At 41.6% G+C, this 21,968-nt stretch overlaps 2 protein-coding genes across 2 annotated transcripts in view; both read left to right on the plus strand.

Annotated features, from left to right (window-relative positions):
- Positions 1-876: 876 nt before the first annotated feature.
- LOC117451015 (casein kinase I) lies at positions 877-15,791 on the plus strand. The gene is made up of 11 exons (XM_034089089.2): positions 877-1,175; positions 4,917-5,007; positions 5,209-5,319; positions 5,410-5,558; positions 6,192-6,420; positions 9,554-9,724; positions 9,843-9,991; positions 10,290-10,485; positions 12,743-12,882; positions 13,958-14,025; positions 14,114-15,791. The coding sequence occupies exons 2-10, from the start codon at positions 4,932-4,934 to the stop codon at positions 13,988-13,990; spliced, it is 1,254 nt and encodes a 417-aa protein (XP_033944980.1). The 5' UTR covers positions 877-1,175; positions 4,917-4,931; the 3' UTR covers positions 13,991-14,025; positions 14,114-15,791.
- An 879-nt stretch (positions 15,792-16,670) lies between these two features.
- The window catches only part of LOC117451742 (transmembrane protein 184B-like), a 20,097-nt gene continuing 14,799 nt past the window's right edge, over positions 16,671-21,968 (plus strand). The window contains exons 1-3 of the mRNA XM_034090124.2: positions 16,671-16,775; positions 17,091-17,165; positions 21,696-21,929. Of these exons, the coding sequence (XP_033946015.2) occupies positions 21,696-21,929 (234 nt within the window). The 5' untranslated portion in view covers positions 16,671-16,775; positions 17,091-17,165. The remainder of the gene's footprint in view (positions 16,776-17,090; positions 17,166-21,695; positions 21,930-21,968) is intronic.

Raw genomic sequence — 21,968 nt, forward strand, 5'->3', positions numbered from 1 at the left:
TGTTTTAATCCATTCGAATATGGAGATTAAAATTGATCTTAATCTAGATATAAACAGCAGATAAATTGAACATGTAAATAATTGTATTTTGCAGCTCAATGAGGTAGTTTCTATGTTTAGCAATCCTAGTGTGAACCTCCCCGCCTCTGTTCCTCTTCCAGGGCTTCCACTATAGAGCACATGTGCACACTAAGCACTGCATGTTGCACTGATGAATATGACAAAGACCTTTCGTTCAGCGAAAGGCCTAAAGGCTTTTCATCGGCAGAAAAACAAGTCAGTGTGTCCATCTGTCGGCCTCTCACTACCATCCACAAACCAATCCTATTTAAACCCACGTCACTCTACAGTAAGCTACTGCATACTGTATGAAATAAGTCACCTCTGATGCAGTGATTTCTAATAGACTTCTATACTTCAACACATATGGTAATATTGTACTTTTTATTCCACTACATTGATTTAATACTTAGAAATATATAATAATAATTTGCAAAATCAGATATAGCTTTTTTTTTCTTTCTAAAAATGATTGTCTATAAGCATTGTATAGATGAAAATAGGACTTTGAGTGCTGAAATAGTCCTTTCTGTAGAAATAAACAACTTTCACTTCCTAAATATACGTTGTATAAACATAATTTGAAATCTAAGAAAACGTTGATTCTAATTTTAAAACTATTTTAACTCAATACAGGACTTTAACTTGTAACAGATTAATTCAACACTGACTGAATTGAGGATATCCTTTACTGAAATATCGCGATATCTGGCATGATACACAACAGGATTCACCTTGCAAACTCGAGTATGACTCAAGATGACTAATAGTAGATCAATGGATAATTAATGAATGGTAAACAAACATGTATAAAGGAAGGAGCATTTAGCTGTGACGTTTTTTCATAAATGACTGAGTCCTGACATCCCCAGAATGACATCATCGCGTAGTGACCGCGCGCGGTGTTAAGTAACGGGAGGGGGAGACAGAGCAACGGCTGCTGGAGCTTCTCAGGGACTATCAACAGGGAGAGCAACCGACCACAGAGCTCAAAGCTGGGGGTATGAGATCCGCCAGAATCCGCTCCCATCCTCCTTTACTCGGGCTTCTGTCCCACTGACAACCATCGGATCAGAACATCCACCGAACCAGCTCTCGGACGAACCCAATATCGGGTGAGTTGCGGGTCGGGGAACCGGAGATATTCAGGGGTGAAAAGCGGCCCGATTCGCCCGAATCAGAGGCTCGTATTCACGGCTTTACAGAAGAGGGGGGGAGGGGGATAGTAGTAGGGATGGCTAGTATCTTACTTGTCCCGTAGCATAAATGGGTGCGGTTTTTAAGTACAAATGTGACAAAGTATAACATATAAACACGATTACAGCTTGTCTTTTTATTTCGATAGTAACCACCGTGACTAGCGTATCACGGTTCCGTTAACGTATTTCCACTAGCTTACTCCTAGCGGCTAACAGGGAACTAGCTAAATGCTATGGGTTGATGTTTTCTTATTTTACTTTACTTTTTCTGTTGTTTATAACGGCAGTTTGCGTCCTTCACGTTGCATTAGGTTAGTATTTTCACCAACGTTAACCTACTTAAAGTGGCTGTCTTTCTAAGGTGGTTTAAATAATGTGGCCAATATTAGTAGTTGCAAAATATTGACCACATTAAACCATAACTGACTTGCTTGACAATTTGAGCTACTTTGCACAACTGTAATTAATATACTGTCTTTATGTTTCTGCTACTGTAGTATATGTCTATATTTCTGTGCTGTAGTGTATTGGTGTTTTATGGAACATTCTAATGTATCCATTTATATTGTGTATTCTTTGTGACATGTGTGTATATTTGCAGTATGTTTTAACTTAATTTGGCAAGTTGGTTGTATTGATGTATTTAGTGTCGGGTCAGTTTCACACAAGCGGATTGTTGAGTGACAGCTGCCCTGCGAGGCGTAGCAGTGCTCTCTTTTTCATGGGATTGCGAAATCCTCTGTGTTTTGGTTTCTGACTCTTGTTTTCGCCTTCCACCCTCCTGTCGTGTTAGTTTCTTTCCCCTTACTTTGGTGGTCCCTGCTCATACATTAACACATTTGATTGTACACCCGTTCAAGCTGTAAACAATGTCTACAAAGACTACTGGTTTACACAAATAGCTGCAGGGAAAATACAAAGAATAGACGATGAAATTAACATGTTGATTGGTGGTTCTGTGCTATCTGATGGGTGAACGTAATCTACTCATTCATTTCCTGTGGTGAAAAAAAAAATCGGGAACCCCATAGGCGTGACAAAGTTCACTAAACTATTCAAAATGTAATGAAAGTGGTGATCAGCTGTTTTATGTGCTGAAATGCCCACTGTGGAGGATATCATAAGGCCTCAATGTATTGTATGATTGATGAAAGTAGTAAAACGGTCAGATTCAACCAGGAAATGACAGGCGGGCTAAAAAAGACTTATTGTGTCTTAACTGTGTGAGAGATGACATTGTAGTTAAAGGCAAGTTATTTCACATTTGCGGTGGGTTAAAGCTTATTGTAGCCCCTCTTCAGGACAACCTCTAAAGACCCCCCTCTGTAACCAGAAGATGAGCATGCTCATCTGTCCACTGTCATGTAGACCCTACATTAAAGGCACATGGTGCGTTTCCAGCTGCAATGTGACTATTCCACTTGCTTCACATCACATAGGCCATCATTGAAACATTGAATAATGCATTCTTCACATTACAGTTTTTCCCTATGCATGTCTTGGTAAAACCACGTTCTCTCCGGCTAAGCTTTTTAGAATAATCATGAGTATTATTCCAGTCGAAACCACATGGACCCAGTCTTCAATATGCAGTGTAAAACACTGTGCAGTTTAAAATTGTGTGTCACCGCTCCAGTAACAAGCGGTAAATCAATAGCACTTACTCCGTAGCCTTGTGATTAATGTTGCGCCCTAAATCAGGTCCCTGGCTGCAGCACATGAGACACCCTCTTGGTGTAATGAAACCTAACCCTTTATTAACCCAAATCCACCTGCCTCTATCACATCCGCCATGGCAGGATGTCCTCTCATCAGCCGGAGCTGACGAGGTCTCCGGCCTACATCTTACCATATGTTCGGTTCAGGTGAAATGTCTCATTACACTGAGGGCTGTGCAATTTGTTTTGAGTTCGTCTCATTTCCCGAGGTGTCAGAGATGCGGCAATAAGTCGATCAATTAACTGTTTTCGTTATCGTCCATTGAAGTCATTTTTCTTAACATGCTGTTTTGAGCCTCTCGAATATGAAGACTTCCTGCAATGTTTGACTATAGGCCAAATGAGTAGATTTACGACTGAACTGGTGCTAATTTTTTTCTCCAACTTACAATCAAGTGAAGTTACTTATTAATAAAAGAATAAAGGTGGCGCTGATCAAAGAAACGAAGGCTCGAATTAGCATGTCCACGAAACGGAGCTTTCGTTAGACAGTTTTTTTTCTTCCGAGTTGTCATGAAACTTCTCCATAGGAGACGGTAAAGGAGGCATGAATATGTTTCGATGAGGTACATTTCATATGTTGCATCACATGTTGAGGGGATATGTGAATATGAAGCAGTGATTTGGAACAAGGTTTCCATCGATTTGTTAGCATATTGTTCCCAAACTGCTGTCAACAAATAAAATCTCTTTGGTGAATAATGTTCCGCGGTGATGCGTCCTCTGCAGCACTTTGCTTTCTGAAGTTCAGTGCACAGAATCGTCTGAGGGCCTTGACACAGATAGAGCCAGCCGGCGCTCATGCCTTCCCTCCCTTGGCACTGCGAGTACGGAACAGTGGAGAGAGCTTAGTCTTGCTTTTGCAGTGGCTGCACAATGTGGCGTGGCAGGAGAGGGTGCTAAATAAATGATGCTCCGGCATCACGTGCAGTTCAGCTCAGAAGATGCACTTCCTTTCCTCGTGTGCCAAGTCCTAGTGCTCACATTTACTCTGTTCCTAGTGGAAACCGGCAGTTTTATGTAGTCCTGGTTTTGATGTATTTCTCCTTCCAGTCACTGCTCTCCTTTTTGCTGATCTCACTGCAACCACCGCTTCCTGCCAGCCACACTACTCATTAAGAGTGTTGCAGGAACGAGTCCTGAAACACAGGAATGACTTTTTCTACTTCGTCTCGTAGTCAACTGTTTGTGGAATGTGTTTCAGGTTAGAGACCTGAATTAAGCTGTGGTTAGCATAAGTGAAGAGATTCCACGTTTTATTCTACTACAGAAGTAAATACCCCTCTGGCGAGAGTTAAGAGCTTCAATGTGTCTTTAAAAACCTGCGGCTCCAAACCAGTGACTAAATTAGACGTGCTCTCGCTCCGAACGTTAGCCGCCTTCTTAGCTTAGCGGTGGTGACGTGAAGCCATGTGACAGTGGTGCCTTTCCTTTATAGCGTGACGTTAGCTTTCTACTTCTGGAATGCACTTCTACATTATAAAAGGGGTGTCAACATGTTGAGATTATTTGGCTGAGATGAACGCGTGTTTGCAATACTCTCAAATCCCATTGCTTATTGTTGAGGAAGCCCTTGCTATGTTAACTTCCGGGTCAGCCTAAAGTACGTCATGGCTGCACCACTCTATTGTGTGTTCCTTGAGGTCAGGCAGCTGTTGGCTCTGCTCCGGCTACTCACTCCAGCATGTGGGCAGCTCAGTGTGTCTGGGATTGACCGATGACCATGTGAGCAGCTGACCGACCCTTGAGGACAGCTTCCCTTCATTCTACCACTCTGTGTTATATTCTGTTGAACTGTACAGTAGCTCAGTGCATAATGTTTCCCAGTGAGCAGAGAGAGAGAGAGAGAGAGAGAAAAGTGGCACGCCCAGATAAGCGAGCATGGTGTCCTGTGTCCTTTTCCTGCTTATAATCATCTCCTTTTTTCTGTTGGTGACAGTGACGACTCGCAAACATGGAGCTGAGAGTGGGGAACAAGTACCGGCTCGGGCGGAAGATAGGGAGTGGCTCCTTTGGCGACATTTACCTTGGTAAGTTTGTTTTTGCACACAGCTGTCCACGTGTCCCCTTTTGTTAAGGGTCTTTCCACATTAGTTTCTGCTGCCGTACCTTTACGGTCCTTCTTATTGGCACCGAAACACATTTTCCGTCACATTAATCCTTCATTTTTCCTGCTACAGTCAAAGTGAAACGCCTCTTTAAGCAACAATTGTGCTTTTGTGTGTCCTCAGGTGCCAACATCGCCACAGGGGAGGAGGTAGCCATCAAGCTGGAATGTGTGAAGACCAAACACCCCCAGCTGCACATTGAGAGCAAGTTCTACAAGATGATGCAAGGAGGAGGTGAGATGAATGTGGCTTTGCCGACCTGGGAAACATGCTGATGCGTTGCTTGTTGGAGTTAATAGATGAACGTGTTTGTTTGCGTTCTAGTGGGTATCCCATCGATAAAGTGGTGTGGTGCAGAGGGAGACTACAACGTGATGGTGATGGAGCTGCTCGGCCCCAGTCTGGAGGACCTTTTCAACTTTTGCTCCCGGAAGTTCAGCCTGAAGACCGTTCTGCTGCTGGCCGACCAGATGGTACGACACAAACCTCCATGTGAACTCGCAGGCATCGACATAAACAATCCCCTTAGTTAAGAGTCCACCGTCTGAAACTGTTCTATTTACGAAGATAGATACAAAAGGTTATATTTGTAACCGCCTTGGGGCATATGCATGATCTACTATGCTTGTATTCATTTATATCTGAACATTGCATCCGATTCCCCGAAGGCTTATTGTAAGATTGCAGATGTTGTTATTTTCTCGTGCATCCAGAGAACTGTTATTCTGGCCTCGTCTCAGACTGCTGGCCGAGATATTTCATTTAATTCATGGCTCTCCACACGTTTCACCCTTTGTTCTAACTGCAGCCATGTTGCTGTGTCAGTCCACTTATAGCCTGGGGTCATCACCTTCCCTCGTCCTGTCTTCATATATCCACTTGTCCTCCCTTGCATTAGTTAGGTATTGATGTATTGCGTGCACCTACTGCTGCCAAAACTTTATTAGAAAGCACAAGGACGGAGCTGCTTTGATGGCACGTAAAATGTGACCTAAGGCCTGGTATTCATGTCACCTTGACACACCCTGATGTCTCCTCTGTGTACCAAAGGGTTTTGTGTTGAGTCTCACGCTTTCCTCTTTCCTGGTCGATACTATCTTCTTTAGATCAGCCGCATCGAGTACATCCACTCGAAGAACTTCATCCATCGGGATGTTAAGCCCGATAACTTCCTCATGGGGCTCGGCAAGAAGGGTAACCTGGTGTACATCATCGACTTCGGCCTGGCCAAGAAGTACCGCGACGCCCGCACGCACCAGCACATCCCCTACAGGGAGAACAAGAACCTGACGGGCACGGCGCGCTACGCCTCCATCAACACGCATCTTGGAATCGGTAAGAGGGAACAAACAAAGATTTATTTTTCGGATGCACGCCAGGTGGCCTGCATTTTGAAGAACTGATGCTCGCCTAGTTCCCTGTTATTCACTTCTCTTGTTACACTTCTTGTTATTCATATTGGTTTATATTCTATGTACTACACAGATATTAAAGTGCATTGAAAATCAAGACTATTCCTCTCAAAATAACACGATATATAATCCTAGAAAGAATTGCCATAAAGCGTAGTATTGTACTTTTAAGACCATTTTATGCCACTTCTGTAATTTAATGGGATAATAAAGCAGTTCTTTTTTTTTTATTCTCAAGAATACTCCGCCTTTCAATTATATTGTGAAAAAAAAGATAAAAAAACTATCAATAAATACAATTTGGTCTCTGTTAACCGCAATGCAAAATGTCTGCCAAAGGCCCAAATCTTATAATTGTAAGGAAACCCTGCTGCCTATTTTAGGATCATGTCAACAAACACAAATGTAAGCAAAGTTGGCAATAATGAGGTGATATGTAAGGATGCTCCAATCGTTATCAGCCGATCGATTGGATTTACGCATGACTTAAAATACATGACACTTTTCTCGGTTAGCGGCAAAACAAACTCGCCAAAATGGCTTCACCGGTCTGGCATTATTTTAAGGTGTCCGAAAAAGACAATAAAATAGCGGTGTGGAACGTGTGTGAAGCAGAAATCCTGCAGCTCCACCTGTTGTGACGGACCGGTGAGCAAAACACACACTAAGAGTTAGACCTAACACACTTGGCTATTTTATCTACTTCTGGAACTACACTAGTTATACATATATTTATTCTTCAGTGTCGGGTCACTCAGCGAGCTGCATGAGATACTGACAGACTGACAGGAGAGGGAGAGAGAGCGCTTCCGCTCATGTCTCCCGTGTTGTTCTCCAAAGTGAATGTAAACTTGAATAATGAACTTCATTCGAATGTAATAATTCTGTTGGTTGTTGTTTGTGGAAGCGCCAGAGAATGAGCCCCATTAGCTGAGCTTTACACATCACTTTAAATGGAAGATCCCCATAGGCCCCGCCCACTCGATCGGATCAGTGATCGGTATCGCCCGATACTGATTCCGGCGATCGGAGCATCCCTTGTGATGTGTATCAAAAGTTGATGATCCTTTTTGTGACGGGCTTATAATACCTAGAGCCAACACAAACATATACAATGTCAGTAAAAACCTTTTTCCAGATTTGAGATTCTTTGTCAGAGCTTACAAAAGGAATCTGAATATTTGTATAATCTGCAGTTCCTTTTGATTAGCCAAGGAGCTACCAATTCTACTTCCAACCACCATCCCTCTCCGCCTGTTTTATTTATCTAGCTTATACACACCCAGATCATGCACAGGGTGTGGGTTCACGAGAGAACACAAGTCATTACTGTCCGGTACAGAAAGCAGCTCCGTTTTCATTTTCAGACCCAAAAGTTATTGTAACATTGTTTTGCTTGTGCCCAAAATAATCTTGTTGGGTAGATTTAGTTAGGCGTTGTATTCTTATGTATAACAGTGTAGAGGAAGTGACTCTGTTTGCTTTAAACACACAAAAGAACTGTTTGCTTGATCAACATCATAAAATCCTAAGTAAGCGACACACAAACACTTCATTTTGTTCAGTTGGCATGCCAGGAAATCCACTTTCATACATATTTCTAGCTAAAAAAAAGTGAGGTTTGTTTATTTATATAGTTCATTTCAGACAAAAAAGCGCTTTACCACACATCAAATGGAACGGCAACAAGACAATTAAGAAAGAGACGACAATTTCAAATCAACATTCGTATATTTTGCAAGAGATGGAGAAGTATGACAATATCATGTTGTTAAATGACATCCGGGAACCCAGCAGTAAACCGAAGCCTCGAGTCATTCAAAAATAAATCTATAGTCATGTGGAGTAAATAAATAGATTGGCTCTGTTGTGATGTTTACCCAACAATCCACTGTGACTAACATCACCCGAAAGTGCAGTAACTAAATTGGGTTCTGCCAAATATTTACACAGGGTCCGCGGGGTCTTAAAAAGTATTAAAAGTTGATAAATCAATTTAGCGAAAATTAAGGCTATTCAAAAGTATTTCCCAAAGTATTATATTTTGTAGCTTGTTTTCAATAAGTATATAAAGTGTCCAGAGAGGTTGTGTTCTACAGTCTGCCTGAATGTAGTCATGGCGTAGGTGTGTAGTGAGATTCTGTGTAGTTTATTGATGGCATCCCGTTGGATGTCACGTCATCTGAACAGGACGTCGCACGCTCACTGCTTGATAGCGTGAAGGTCCGTTTACGCCGGTTGTTAAACAACATCGTTATGGGGAAATGCAAGTCTGCGTCCAAATGGTTGGAAGATAAGGATACTCTGGGTGTTTCTCAATGTCGAGGATGCTTCCTTGGTAGGACATGTCTCTTACAGGTCCTTCAGAAGCGAGGCAAGAATCCTTCCTAGCCTCCGAAAACAAAAAATTGTGGAACAGGCTAACAGGTGCGAGGCCCCGCCTTAAATGGAGCGCGATTTCCGCTAAAGATTTGGAAATTGGTCCGTGTGCAAAGCATTGTGGGGATTTTAAGACCGCGGAGGATACACATGTGCAGCCTCGAAATTTCCCTCAACGAAGGACGCCGGCCTCGGTAGAATTCCAAGCATCCTGGACATTGGAACAGTCCTTCGGCGGGACTCGATGACGTAGCATCCTTGAAATAGTGGCTCTGGAGCATCCTTCCTCGACAGTGAGAAACACCCTTTATACAGTAAATGTGAGGTGAAGTGTGTCGCCAAGGTAACCGGTTAGAACTCCAATTGGCGATGAGGTCCTAAAATGTATGGAAAGGGTCTTTAAAAAAGGTCTTAAAAGGTATTGCATTTGACTTCAGGATTCCTGCATACACCCCGTTACATATCGTCCTAAGAGAAGTCCTTTTTCATTCTTGACTATTTGTCTCGATTGAATGCCACTTTAAACTGCGATGTTTTGCAGTTCCTCAAAGTCATCAGACGAAGACGGTAGTTTGTGATATAAGAACTGTCAATCGGGCCCCTTTAATGGATCCTTTGTCGTAGCACCAACTGACATCGCTCAGTTTCTGACTCTTTCTCCCGCCTTGTGTCCACAGAGCAGTCCAGACGTGACGACCTGGAGTCTCTGGGCTACGTCCTCATGTACTTCAACCTGGGCTCCCTCCCCTGGCAAGGCCTCAAGGCCGCCACCAAGAGACAGAAGTACGAGCGAATCAGTGAGAAGAAAATGTCCACACCCATCGAGGTTCTCTGCAAAGGATACCCCTGTAAGTCATGATTCTGCGTTTCCATGGCAGCTGCAGTATTGAGTTTTATTCAGCCAATTCATGTGCCGTGATGTTTTGAGTCTCCTGAGTTTCTCTTCCCGTCTGTTCTCTCCCGCAGCCGAGTTCTCCACATACCTGAATTTCTGCCGTTCGCTTCGTTTTGACGACAAGCCGGACTACTCTTACCTACGGCAGCTCTTCAGGAATCTCTTCCACCGCCAGGGATTCTCCTACGACTACGTCTTCGACTGGAACATGCTCAAATTTGTGAGTTTCTTAGTTTTGTTTATAGTGTCGTGGACAATCCCCATCGATCAACTGTCACAAAAACCAGTAAATGGGGCAGCTTTGGCCAACATTGCTAATTTCCAGCCGTTGTCCCCGGCCAGACGAGAATAGACACCTTTTTAAAATCACAATACATCACATCATTAGTTAAAGTGTTTAGTATGTTGCCTAGACGCAAATTAAGTCTGTCATCAGCGTGAAAAGATCTCACTGCCGAAAATATAATACGGCTAATTTGGAGCTATATTTTGTTAATGGAAACTCTTTGATGTCTCAGGGCGCCAGTCGAACAGCTGAGGACGGGGAGCGGGAGCGAGAGCGGAGGGCGGGAGATGAAGAGCGGGTCGCAGGGGCCCCCAGAGTGTCGGCATCGCGGGGCCTCCCACCGGGGCCCCTCCCCACAGCTGCCAACAGAGTGAGGAACGGGCCGGAGCAGGCCGTCTCCAACCCCGCCTCGCGGGTGCAGCAGTCCGGTGAGTTTTCTGCCGACTCGTCTCAAAGTCCTGTGGTCCGTCTTAAAATACAATTCTGAAAACAAATTCATTAGTTTTTTCTAATGTCAACATGTACACAACTTCATGTTTTTTTAAGAATATGACTTTTACCCATTTAGAGTATATATTTAATATTATTATTAAATCCATGTTATCCCCATACTATGTTATGACACCCGTCGGCAACCCTAAATTAAACAAATATAACACCCATATTACAATGCTGCTACACCAATGTTATGGCATTTTAGCACATGTATATCATCCATGTTACTATTGTTCAACCATATAAGTTATTACAATCGTATTTCACCTTTCTAACGCACGTATTACACCATCACACGTATATTACTCCGTTGTCATTCATATTACGGCGTTATTACACGTATATTACACCCATTGTTCACCCAAGTTACAGTTATAACACTAGGGATGGGTACCGTTAAGGTTTTAACGGTACTACTACTTTTATTGATCCGGTCCTTTAACGGTACTCTTATCGGTTCTTTTGGAGAAAAAAACAAGGTAAACTAAACGAATTTAATTAACATTGCTTATTATTTAAATTAAATTAATAATATTTCACATCAAAAGAAACAACAATGTTTTAATAAATCGCATTAAATAATCTGACAGAACTGTAAACAGAATAGCTGAAACTTTAACAAAATAAATAACTGCTCGATAATCTCGATTATTTGGGTCAATAATTGTAAATGCGATTATTCATTGACTTTGAAAACATCCATTTATTGTACTTTAAAACAAATACAAATAATCATTTGAACTTTTTAACTGTTGAATTATACGTTCAGGGTGATCAACTGAAAAACCAATATAAAATAAATTATTTATTCATATCTACATTTAAATAAATAATAAATACCAATAAACAAGATCAACAACATGTTGCAGTGTCACAACCTGAACACTCCTTAACAAAAGCCAACATTTTGGTAAAACATATTCAACATATTCCACTCAGTTAAACATTAAAGGCTGGCCCACCCTCATGGTCCAGAAGGACAGGAAATAAATGTTTTGGTCGCCATGGCAAATGCTGGTAGGGCTGCTCGTGTCCTCTCTTAAAGGTGTTTGCTAGAAACTAGCGCTGCTCGATTATGGAAAAAATCATAATCTTGATTATTCGGGTCAATAATTGATATCACGATTATTAAAAACCATTATCCATTTACTTTGAAAACATCCATTTATTGGAGAAATAAAATGTGAACAGTATGTTTTTAACAGTTGATTACCCTGAACTTTAAGTTTAACTCAACTGAAAAACCAATACAAAAATAATCGTTATATTTCCATTACGTTGTTTTCGTAATCGTTGCAAGCCATAATCGTAATTGCGATTTAAAATACGATTAATTGAGCAGCCCTATCTAATCATTAACCCATGTTTGTATAATATAATTAACTCCGTGTGTCGCTGCTAGCATACATAACACCTGACGTGGAAACGTTACTCGTGGATGGAGCTACAGAGCTGCTAGGGAGACAGTCGAACCCGGTGCATTCCTCCGTCTGGATGTGGAGCACTTTTGATAAATGTTTAGACAAATTTCTCGTGTTACCGCCCTGACATGCTAAACTCTTATTCCACTTTTGGTAACGAGCATCGAGACGGGTAAAGTTTAACCACACCTCGCAGCGCGTTCTCTCCGCCATCTCCTCCGTGTGTGTGTGTGTGCTGCAGAGCGTGTGTAGACTGCCCGGCCCTCTCGCACACAGGCGGGGGAGAGAGATCTCTCGTCTGGATTGGAAAGATTGAAAATACTAAAAATATTCATAGAAGCATTTTTTTTTTTTGCGTATTAGAAACGGAGTTGGTGAAACTAAAACTGCAATATAATGTTTGTGTAGCAATAATGCATATGACATATATTTTTTACATGTCTCCAGTACCGATAAAAAGACCGATAACGTCGGAGCTTAACCGCGGTACCCCGGTCTTTAATAATTCAGCCCTGGGGCCCGTTTAATACCGGGGCTCGGACCCATCCCGACATAAACACCCATATTTCACTGTTACTACACCATCCGAGCGTAGGCCTCAACACACCACCTTTAATGTTCCTCATGAAGTGCACCTGCTTACGGCCCCTTCCCCCCACAGCCTGTCAACTGACTGCATCCCATTTAATGAACTATACTGACACCGCAATATATGCCTTGAATACCTGCACACCTTGTGGTCAGTTCTGAATGTTCCACATCATTCCAGGGAACACGTCGCCTCGTGCCATCTCTCGTGCGGAGAGGGAGAGGAAGGTGAGCATGCGGCTGCACCGCGGAGCCCCTGCCAACGTGTCGTCCTCTGACCTCACAGCCCGCCACGACGCATCCAGAATCTCCACATCACAGGTGAGAAACACACATTAGTGGGAGAAATGTGGTCATTGTTGAAAATGCTATGTGTGTTGAAGTAAAGCGATTTATCCTCCAAAACTAACATTTTAGATTACAGCAAGACGTTCAGAAATCAAGCCGATGTTTAAAAGACTCATCTCGGTTAGGAGACATTTTGATGTGGAAATGTATGAACAATATACATACAGACTTCAAGGAGTAAGAGTGAACTATCTTTCAGCACTTCTTCAACCCACAACTTTGCTAAAATCACATGTCTAACATTTTGTAAGTAGTAGTGCTAATAAAGAAACCTTACGGCCCGTCCACACTTCAGCTTCGACAGCTTCAAAAACGCTTTCCAACGCGTCTGCCCATTCACTTTGAATGGGGTGACGTCACTTTTCGCCGAACTGCATTGTGGGAAGCAGAGCGGAGCTTTCCTGGCGTTGCAAAAGTTGAGCAATGTTCAACTTTTGAAGCTTCTGAAGCTTTCGGTGGAAGCGTCAGCCAATCAAATCATATGCCAGTACAAGCTCTAGCCAATCAAACCGCTGCTTGTGTGTCAGGGGCGGGAGATTCATGTGATTGGTTGTTGGTCGAGCTTCAGACACGCCCAGCTCCAAGCTTTTTCTGAAGCTGTAGTGTGGACGGGCCGTTGTTGTTGTGTTGACGCTTCACTCCAGCAATTTCATTTTACAACCAGATCCGTTATTCTGGACAATAACTTGGATTACATTGTTCTAAAGTGTTGACGAGATGCTGTCATGCACTAAAGATGTCTTATGAAATCAGTTGGCTAAGCTTCCAGTGTTATGCGCGTGCCACTAACTGGCTGTTTGTGTAGGTATTTGTGGGTTTGGTTTACATCACCAAGGGAAATGGATCAAACAACTCTTCATATTTCAACTGCACTGTCATTTTATACCCGTCCCATTCTATTCGTCTTTTAAACAACAGTTTTTACTTGTCATGGTTTACTGTGTCTGTTGCACTGTATCCCAATTGTTTTTGAATGTTTTAAAGCACTTAGAATCGCCTCGTGTTGAAATGTTCTAAATAAATAAACGTATCTCGCCTTCCTTCGCAGGTCAGCGTGCCATTTGAGCACTTGGGGAAGTAGTGTCCTTTGGCTCTGCATGCACATGAAACTGACAGGTGAGCTGTTCTTTAAACTTCCAATACATCAACGCACCACTTCCAAATGCCCCGCCCTCACTAACAGCTCTCCCCTTTGTCATTACAGGGCTGCAAGGTATATTCATCGCTCCCATTTCATTTTGTTCCTTTTGTTTTGACCTTGTCTTATGAAAAGATGATTGCCAATGGACCCATGGATCTTAGGAAATGGACATGCATTTCTTTTAAGGATCCAGGGAAGTTTGTGACAGTCTTTTTGCTGAAGCGTGGACCACCACCACCATTCAGAGAGCAAACACTCCTTCACCACTTTGACTCCATGGGTCGTCATACCCTGCCACTCCTCAAAACATTTCCCTCTGTACCTTCTGTCTGACAAATGTGAAGAGCTGTTGGCGTCAAAGAAGCAAAAAGTAATCGGGGACGTGCATGTTTCTCGTCAAAGGTCATCTTAGTGATTGATATAGGCTTAGTAACGATTGCTTTTTCAGCTCGACACCGCGAAAACGATTCTGTGTACGTCATATTTGTATCTTTCGTGAGGATATCACAAATGGGAGCTCCTTTCTTTGCTTTGAGAGAAATTACAGCTAAAGGTGAAGAAGTGAGGAGAGGGTAGTGGCCTCAAGGAGGTAGCTCTGAAGAGGATCCGTAAGTGATGTTTTAGCTGTAAGGTTTCCGGTGAAGTAGCACATGGTGCTCGCTCGCCCTTCATCCACGTGGTGAGAACTCGGCCACCAAAACCTCCACAACCCCTTAATTTGCCTGTTTTCTTGTTTTAAATGTGAGCCGGGTAAGGTGAAGGAGGACCACAGATATTGCAAAGACACACTCCACGTCTCGAGGGAAGCGCCTCAGGAAATTCTCAGCGTATTTGACCACATAGCTGCCCGTTTGGCTAAGAAACAGTGGCTGCAATTTTGATGATACTTCTAAATGTTACCTTTTTTTAATTCCTTTTCTTATGGAGGTCATAGGGGAGTGGGCAGGCTCCGTTAGGGATTACTCTCAAGGGAGGGGGTGGGACATCCAATGGCTAATTGTAAAATGTTTACTTCACTGTAAATATTTTTTTTTATTTTGATGTAAAGCCAAACTGTGGTTATCTGTTTTTAAAGTAGAACAATGCATACTAATGACATCCATTGGGGCTGGGGGCGGATTTTAGATATTTAAAGTACTAAACTGGGGGAGGGGCTTGTGTTGCATTGCCAGCTGGGTCATTTAATATGTTGTGTGTGTGTGAGACTGAGTGAATCCCTGCTAAGAATACGATTCCCATTGTGTATGCAGATTTTAATCCCACTTCTCTGCTATTTATGTTAAACTATTTTTTATATGTCTGTCCTCTTATTCCCGTGTCATTTCATCTTCCTGTAACTTATTAGAAATAGTGTTCGTTTGCCTGTCCTTTCTGTTTTGTCATGCTTCAACGGTTGTCCTCATATAATACTTTCAATATTCCTTCCTGCAAAAAGTACATACTAATAGTTTTGACGTCGCCTCCAGCTAACTTAATGATGTCATTCAAAAGAAAACATAACTGATGCAGTTGCAGGGATGTGTAAATAGCAGTGTGTGTACCGTGTGTGTAATTACCTTTGTACAGGCCACGTGACCCAGTGGCATCGTGACTGGGGATTGGTCTAGGAGAGGAAGAGGCCAGGGGATTTCACTTTATGTATTGTGTACTGATATCTTGTACAGTTCTTTAACACACTTTATTTACAACAGTATTTGTGTATATTTTATGAAGTAATAAAAATGAATAACGTTGCTCACAACTTTTTGCTGACCTTTTATTATTGTCACATCTTTTGCCTACTGCTAAGTCTAGACATTACTAAAACGATGAGTGTGTGTTTGGACATAACGTTGTGGAAAGTAACTTATTACATTTACTCAGGAACCAAGTACACATTGAGGTAATTCTACTTCACCCTAGTATTTTCATATACTACTTTATACAGCTGCTCTAGTACATTTTGGAAGCAAATGTTGTACTTTTTACTCTACTACATTTATTAGTTACTTTATTAATTCATATTTGTCCACAATACTTGGGACAAACTTTTAAAATGGGATCATTTGGTAAAGATTAAACCATCCAACATTATATTTTCGTAATTAAAACCACGAGTTTCTTAACAGAAACATAGCTGGCAGTCATTTTTCTAAGAGGTTTTTGTTCCAAAATATTTCACACTTCCAAGTATGTGAATTGTTGCTGCTTTTGCTTTGACATATTTTAATATTTATTTTATATTTCTTTTAATTTAGTACTTTTACATCCTAATACTTTAAGTACATTTTCCTAATAGTTCTTAAATACTTTTACTGGAGTAAAATAAGATTAAGTATTTTATTGATCCCAATTCGGGAAATGTTTGTTGCAGCAGCATAAAAAAACATGGCATTGTACAATAAAAATGAATAAGCAAGAAAGTAGAAAATATACATGTTGAATTTACAAATTAACAATAACAAGATATAAAGCAAGGTAGTACCATTCTCGATGCAGTGCTTTTACTAGAAATGTATTTTCACAGTGTGGTATTGGTACTTTTACTCAAGTAAATATTAATACTTTGTCCACCCCTCTAGGCAGTGCAGTCCAGTTTAGTTTACATTAACAGACACCGGACAAATAAACATGACTGCGCATGCGCAAACTAGTTGTGTGGCAGCTGCTGTTAATGCACTGAACTGCAGATGGTGATGTGGATGAAATAACGGTGTCCAGTTCATCAGCTTTGGATGGGGAAATGGTGAGAAGGAAACAGTTTTTCATTTCACATTTTGATATTGTAATTGAATGCGTCTCTTCTCGAAAACATGTTATGTTTATTCGCTTTGTTTTGACTTGACGGGGAGAAGCAACAGTAAGCTAGGCGAATAACGCTAACGGTAGCTAACGGCTAGCAGCGCTTGGCGTAGTTGATGCTCAGCTGTTAATACTTGCCATTTATTATCAAAGAAGAGGCTAATTTAATGGGTTCCTACATTAATGTAGTGTTTAATTTAGATTCCCCCGTCGGCTTGAATTTTACAGCGTTACAAAATAACTTTTTCTACTCCAAAAGGTTTGTAATCGACTTGAGAGGATGAGCTAAATTGATGCTGTGATTTCAACGCAGATCCAAACAACTGCAGAGGAGGTGAGTGATCAGTGAGCCATTATCACCCAACAACAGCTACATTTCCCCCTGTTTAGCATGTTGTATTAGTTCACTGTTTACATATAACGATCGACATCGGCTGTGGTGATGTAAATATTGCTCCTAAGGGATTTTCATTAAGTATGATGTCATCTTGTATGCAGCACGATGTTGTATACTGATCTGCAGCCTGAACACTGAACAACCTGCTTCCTGGTTCTTTGAGGGATTTGTTCGAGCTGCACTTTGAAATCCGTTGTGGTCCCTGTTAATGATCTTGTGGTTATCAGAGCCTCAGATGGATCCCAGCCAGCTTCTTTAGCCGGATGCTTCACAGTATGATTCATGCCTTGGGGCATATGACTGCCTGCCACAATGACTGCTGGTTCGATTCAGGTCAAAGTACAATGCATGTTTTGAAACCGACCCATGGGTGCAGTCAGCAGGATTGATGAGGCGCCTCTCTCTTGTCTGTGGCCCACTGGGAAGCATTGAGCGTTGTTGTCGCTGTATGTTGGAGCTGGTGGTGCTTTTGTACAGCAAACACAGATATGACCTATATTCATTTTAACAGATTTGATCTTCTAGACAACATGTTTGGACTGATCCACATGCATCCACGTGTGGTCGATATCCAACCACATGTCTTATCCATCAGATAATATGATCAAAAGATACCAGGATAAATGGCAAGACCTTCCCCCGGTATAACAACAATGAGCTCAACACAGTAATATAGGAACAATAATAGTTCCTTTACATATGTTTTGGACACGTCAATATAATGATTATAACATTAGAAATCCATTCTTATTATTATAAGTTATCAAACTGTAACCGTCTACATAAAAAATCCTCATGCTACAAGTTTGACTAAGTTATTGGCTGGCTGTAAAAAATGAGATGAAATATTAAACGATGAAGATTGATATTTGGCTCAGCTCTTAACCAATACATTGAAGAAATAAAAGTGAAACGGAGTATTTCCTCCTCAAAACTGTTTATGTTGTTAGAAATCTTAATTGTAATTGCTGCCCACTCTTATTCCATTAGTTGACAAATTGGTCAGTTATTTTAATAGTTGAGGAATGAATGAGTAAAGTGGTGCTTTTTTATGATTCTTTGTGAGCAAGACATATTTTGAAGATTAAATGAACTATATCCTAAGAAAAGAAAAAAATATATATGTTAATAATTTAGTTTTTGGGAGAAGGGGTGGGATTAAATAAGTGTAAACTTCTTCCCACCCCTTTTCGGATGTGTAATTAAGTAGATAATTTGTTTATATATAATTTAGAATCAGATATATTTCTGTATATTAATTTGACACTGCTTCATTTTGTATTGTATATTCTATAACACATAGGTTTGAGCAAGCTCTCTGATTGGTCAATAGGCGTGTTTGATTCCACGATCAAACAACGATCAAATAGAACGTGCCTAATCACAAAGTATCCAGTGGCCTACACACGCCACTAGCCTACCGAAACTACTTGCCATGAGCCTACATCGTGTGGTTTCCATAGCGACGTTTAGCGACACACAGCCGTTACACTGTTATACATTGTCTCTCGTTGGAAATCGGTAGCTACAAAATGTCAGATTTTAAAGTTAATTTTGATTTGAGGCCCCCCCAAATCAAAATTAACTTTAAAATCTGACGTTTTGTAGCTACCGATTTCCAATGAGGCGCAGTACTGTCGTACCAATAATGACGTTCAAGAACGGCCTCTCGTGTATGATTGCTTAAATAATTGTCATGTTAAATTTTATTATTATTTTTTTTTTTTGTATTGTATTATATGTTTTACGTATTCGAAATATATCTAATCAAATTAAAAAAATATATATATATTGTTGACGAAGAATTTCTTGTGTCTAAAACCGCCCTAGCAGCGTTTTCTGCTGTGTGACACACCGATGTGTTTCATGTTACGGCACTGCCACACGCTGATTGAGGCCCTGGCAAACAGCGTGAGTCATCGATAACCATATCGAGCGCCAACCTATATATAGCTGGTGCACAGGGGGGGTTTGAAAGTCATTGTGGAATTCGTTTTCGCTGCGAATGATTAAATTATCGCCTTTCCGGAATCCACACCCAAGACATGGCGTGGTTGGAGGCATGACAGAGATCCGTGATGATCTGAAACGGGCGCTGGCACATGGAGAATCTTTCTTATTGAGATCAATACACAACATGTACAACCAAAAGCACAACATTTTTTTCTTTTTTGTAAAAATAAAATAACTTAAAGTACATAAGAAAAAGATCAAATTAGACAACAGCAATTACTTACAAAATATACAAAATGCAGAATACATATGTAAGCTAAAAATAATAACAATAATACAGACAAACAGAGATAAAATAAAACAAACCCTCCCTCCCACACACACACACACACACACACACACACACACACACACACACACACACACACACACACACACACACACACACACACACACACACACACACACACACACACACACACACAGAGGGTGTTCGCTGTTGGGTGCCGACGTGGAGCATCTTCCTGTCTGCTTTTGACGTCGCAATCTCCGGTTTGGCCAGCCTGATTTTCATTTGTCTAAATCAGTGCAACATAATTTAATAGACACTACTTATTTTGCTTCCCCTAATTACAAGTCATTTTGAAGCATTGAGAGATGGTGTTTTCAACTGGCATTGATTTCTTCCTATTGTGCTGACGTGGAACCTGGCAGTGTAAGCCAGTGGTTCTCAAATGGGGGTACGCGGACCCCTAGGGGTACGTTGGAGTACTGCAGGGGGTACGTGAGATTTATTTTATGTTAATGAAAAAAAAACGTAATTAATGCATTTAAACAAACTACTAATAGTAGAACTACTTTCTTCAAAAGTGTACAGTAATTCTGGATAATAAAATGGGAACAATAAACGGGGTGCTCTCTTTTCCTCTCCCTCTCCTGACAGCTCGTCAGGCTCGTGCCGCTCGCTGAACCTGTAATAAGTGACCCGACAGTAATAAAGAATAAATATATGTATAACTAGTTTAGCTAGTTCCAGAGTAGATGAAATAGCTAAGTGTGTTAGGTCTAACTCTTAGTGTATTTTGCTCCGCTCAACGGTCCGTCACAGCGGCGGAGCTGTGATCCAGAAGAGCTGCGTGTTCTCCGTCAGCAGCAGCTGATCTGATCTCTCTCTCGCGTCGGTTAGACTTCACTCGCGTCTATGTCCAAATCTATCAGATCTAGCTAGTTCTAGCTAATGATATAACTGCCTGCTTATCAAAGGACCTAAACAATAAGCGTTGCTTGGCAACGGCGTGTGACCGCAAAGTATAGCATATATAAATCCCATGCTCATAAAATGCTCATATCTTTTTCTCTTCATTCCCCACGCCCCAAATTAAATAAATATACTAATTTTAGGAAAAGTAACCCTAACCCTACCCCTACCCCTCACACCAGATACTGGCTGGTTTTCTGACCCCACCCAATAAAGCAAAACTGCACGTTTCAGAGTGGCCTTTTATTGTGGCCAGCCTAAGGCACACCTGTGCAATAACCATGCTGTCTAATCAGCATCTTGATATGCCACACCTGTGAGGTGGGATGGATTATCTCGGCAAAGGAGAAGTGCTCACTATCACAGATTTGTTCAGATTTGTGAACAATATTTGAGAGAAATGGTTATTTTGTGTTTATAGAAAATGTTTTAGATCTTTGAGTTCATCTCATGAAAAATGGGAGCAAAAACAAAAGTGTTGCGTTTATATTTTTGTTCAGTGTATGATAATCCAATAAATATATATATTTATTTATTTATATATATATATATAGTGACTTTAAATAACATGAAAGTCTATAAGTCGATACTGTTCTACTATATGTTCAGCGTCATGTCTAGCTACACAGCATCACAGAGGGAAACATTGGGTCAGCAGCCCTCAGCACACGGCTGTGTCACAGTGACCCCCCCCCTCTCCGTGGTGTGTTTGCCTCCTTTTCAGCCTCTACTTACCCACCTACCTCATGCCTCCTTTTTTTGTTGTTGACTTCTTTGATCCAGTAAAATGTTTCTATCCACAGAATCTATTTGTAGATCTGAGCAATGTCCTACTTTTCTACTTTATGTAATGCAGCACCTCTTTTCACCCTCTGTCTGAAACCAGAGCCCAGTCTGCTCTGATTGGTCAGCTGGCCGGCTCTGTTGTGATTGGTTAACGCTTAGAGATGTCCCGCCCCTTAGCCTATCACGTACAATGTGTCTGAGCGCTAGCTAATAGAAGCGTGAGTGTTACTTAGTGATGTCATTATGTTACGGTGGTAAACAAAGGAGTCCAAAGGAGGCATTTCAGGCAGGGGGGGGGGGGGGGGGGGTGTGGGGGAGAAACTCTTTTGGATTTGAGCCTTTGCAGATTATATAACACACTACAGGAAACCCCAAAACACATAATATGGCCTCTTTAGCATGTCTTAGCTACATTACCTAAACAGCATCTTGTTGCACGACATCTCATATTCACCCTCTTCCCCATACAGATGGGTCTACTTTGGCGGCGGGACCTCACCCTGTCTGAGAGTTTGGGGAATGGCCCCCCTGTTGGCTTCGCCCCGGGGCCCCCAGCCACCGTGGCCCCACAACAGTCCAACGCCTCCTGGGTACCGGAAGCACCGCTGGTCACACCAGAGGAGAGGTTTTTCCTCATGACCTCCACTGCACAAACCATATCGGGTTTTTTCGTTTGGACAGCGCTTCTGATCACATGTCACCAGGTAAGAGTAGCATTCGTTTTATTTGTCCCCGAGGGGAAA

The sequence above is a fragment of the Pseudochaenichthys georgianus genome, chromosome 8 (assembly GCF_902827115.2).
Source record: "Pseudochaenichthys georgianus chromosome 8, fPseGeo1.2, whole genome shotgun sequence".
Lineage (NCBI taxonomy): Eukaryota > Metazoa > Chordata > Actinopteri > Perciformes > Channichthyidae > Pseudochaenichthys > Pseudochaenichthys georgianus.

Coding starts and splice junctions, on each gene's coding strand:
- LOC117451015 (XM_034089089.2), top strand. CDS start 4,932: ATGGAGCTGAGAGTGGGGAACAAGTACCGGCTCGGGCGGAAGATAGGG. Junction 9,992..10,289: donor ACTGGAACATGCTCAAATTT/GTGAGTTTCTTA, acceptor TTGATGTCTCAG/GGCGCCAGTCGAACAGCTGA. Junction 10,486..12,742: donor CTCGCGGGTGCAGCAGTCCG/GTGAGTTTTCTG, acceptor ACATCATTCCAG/GGAACACGTCGCCTCGTGCC.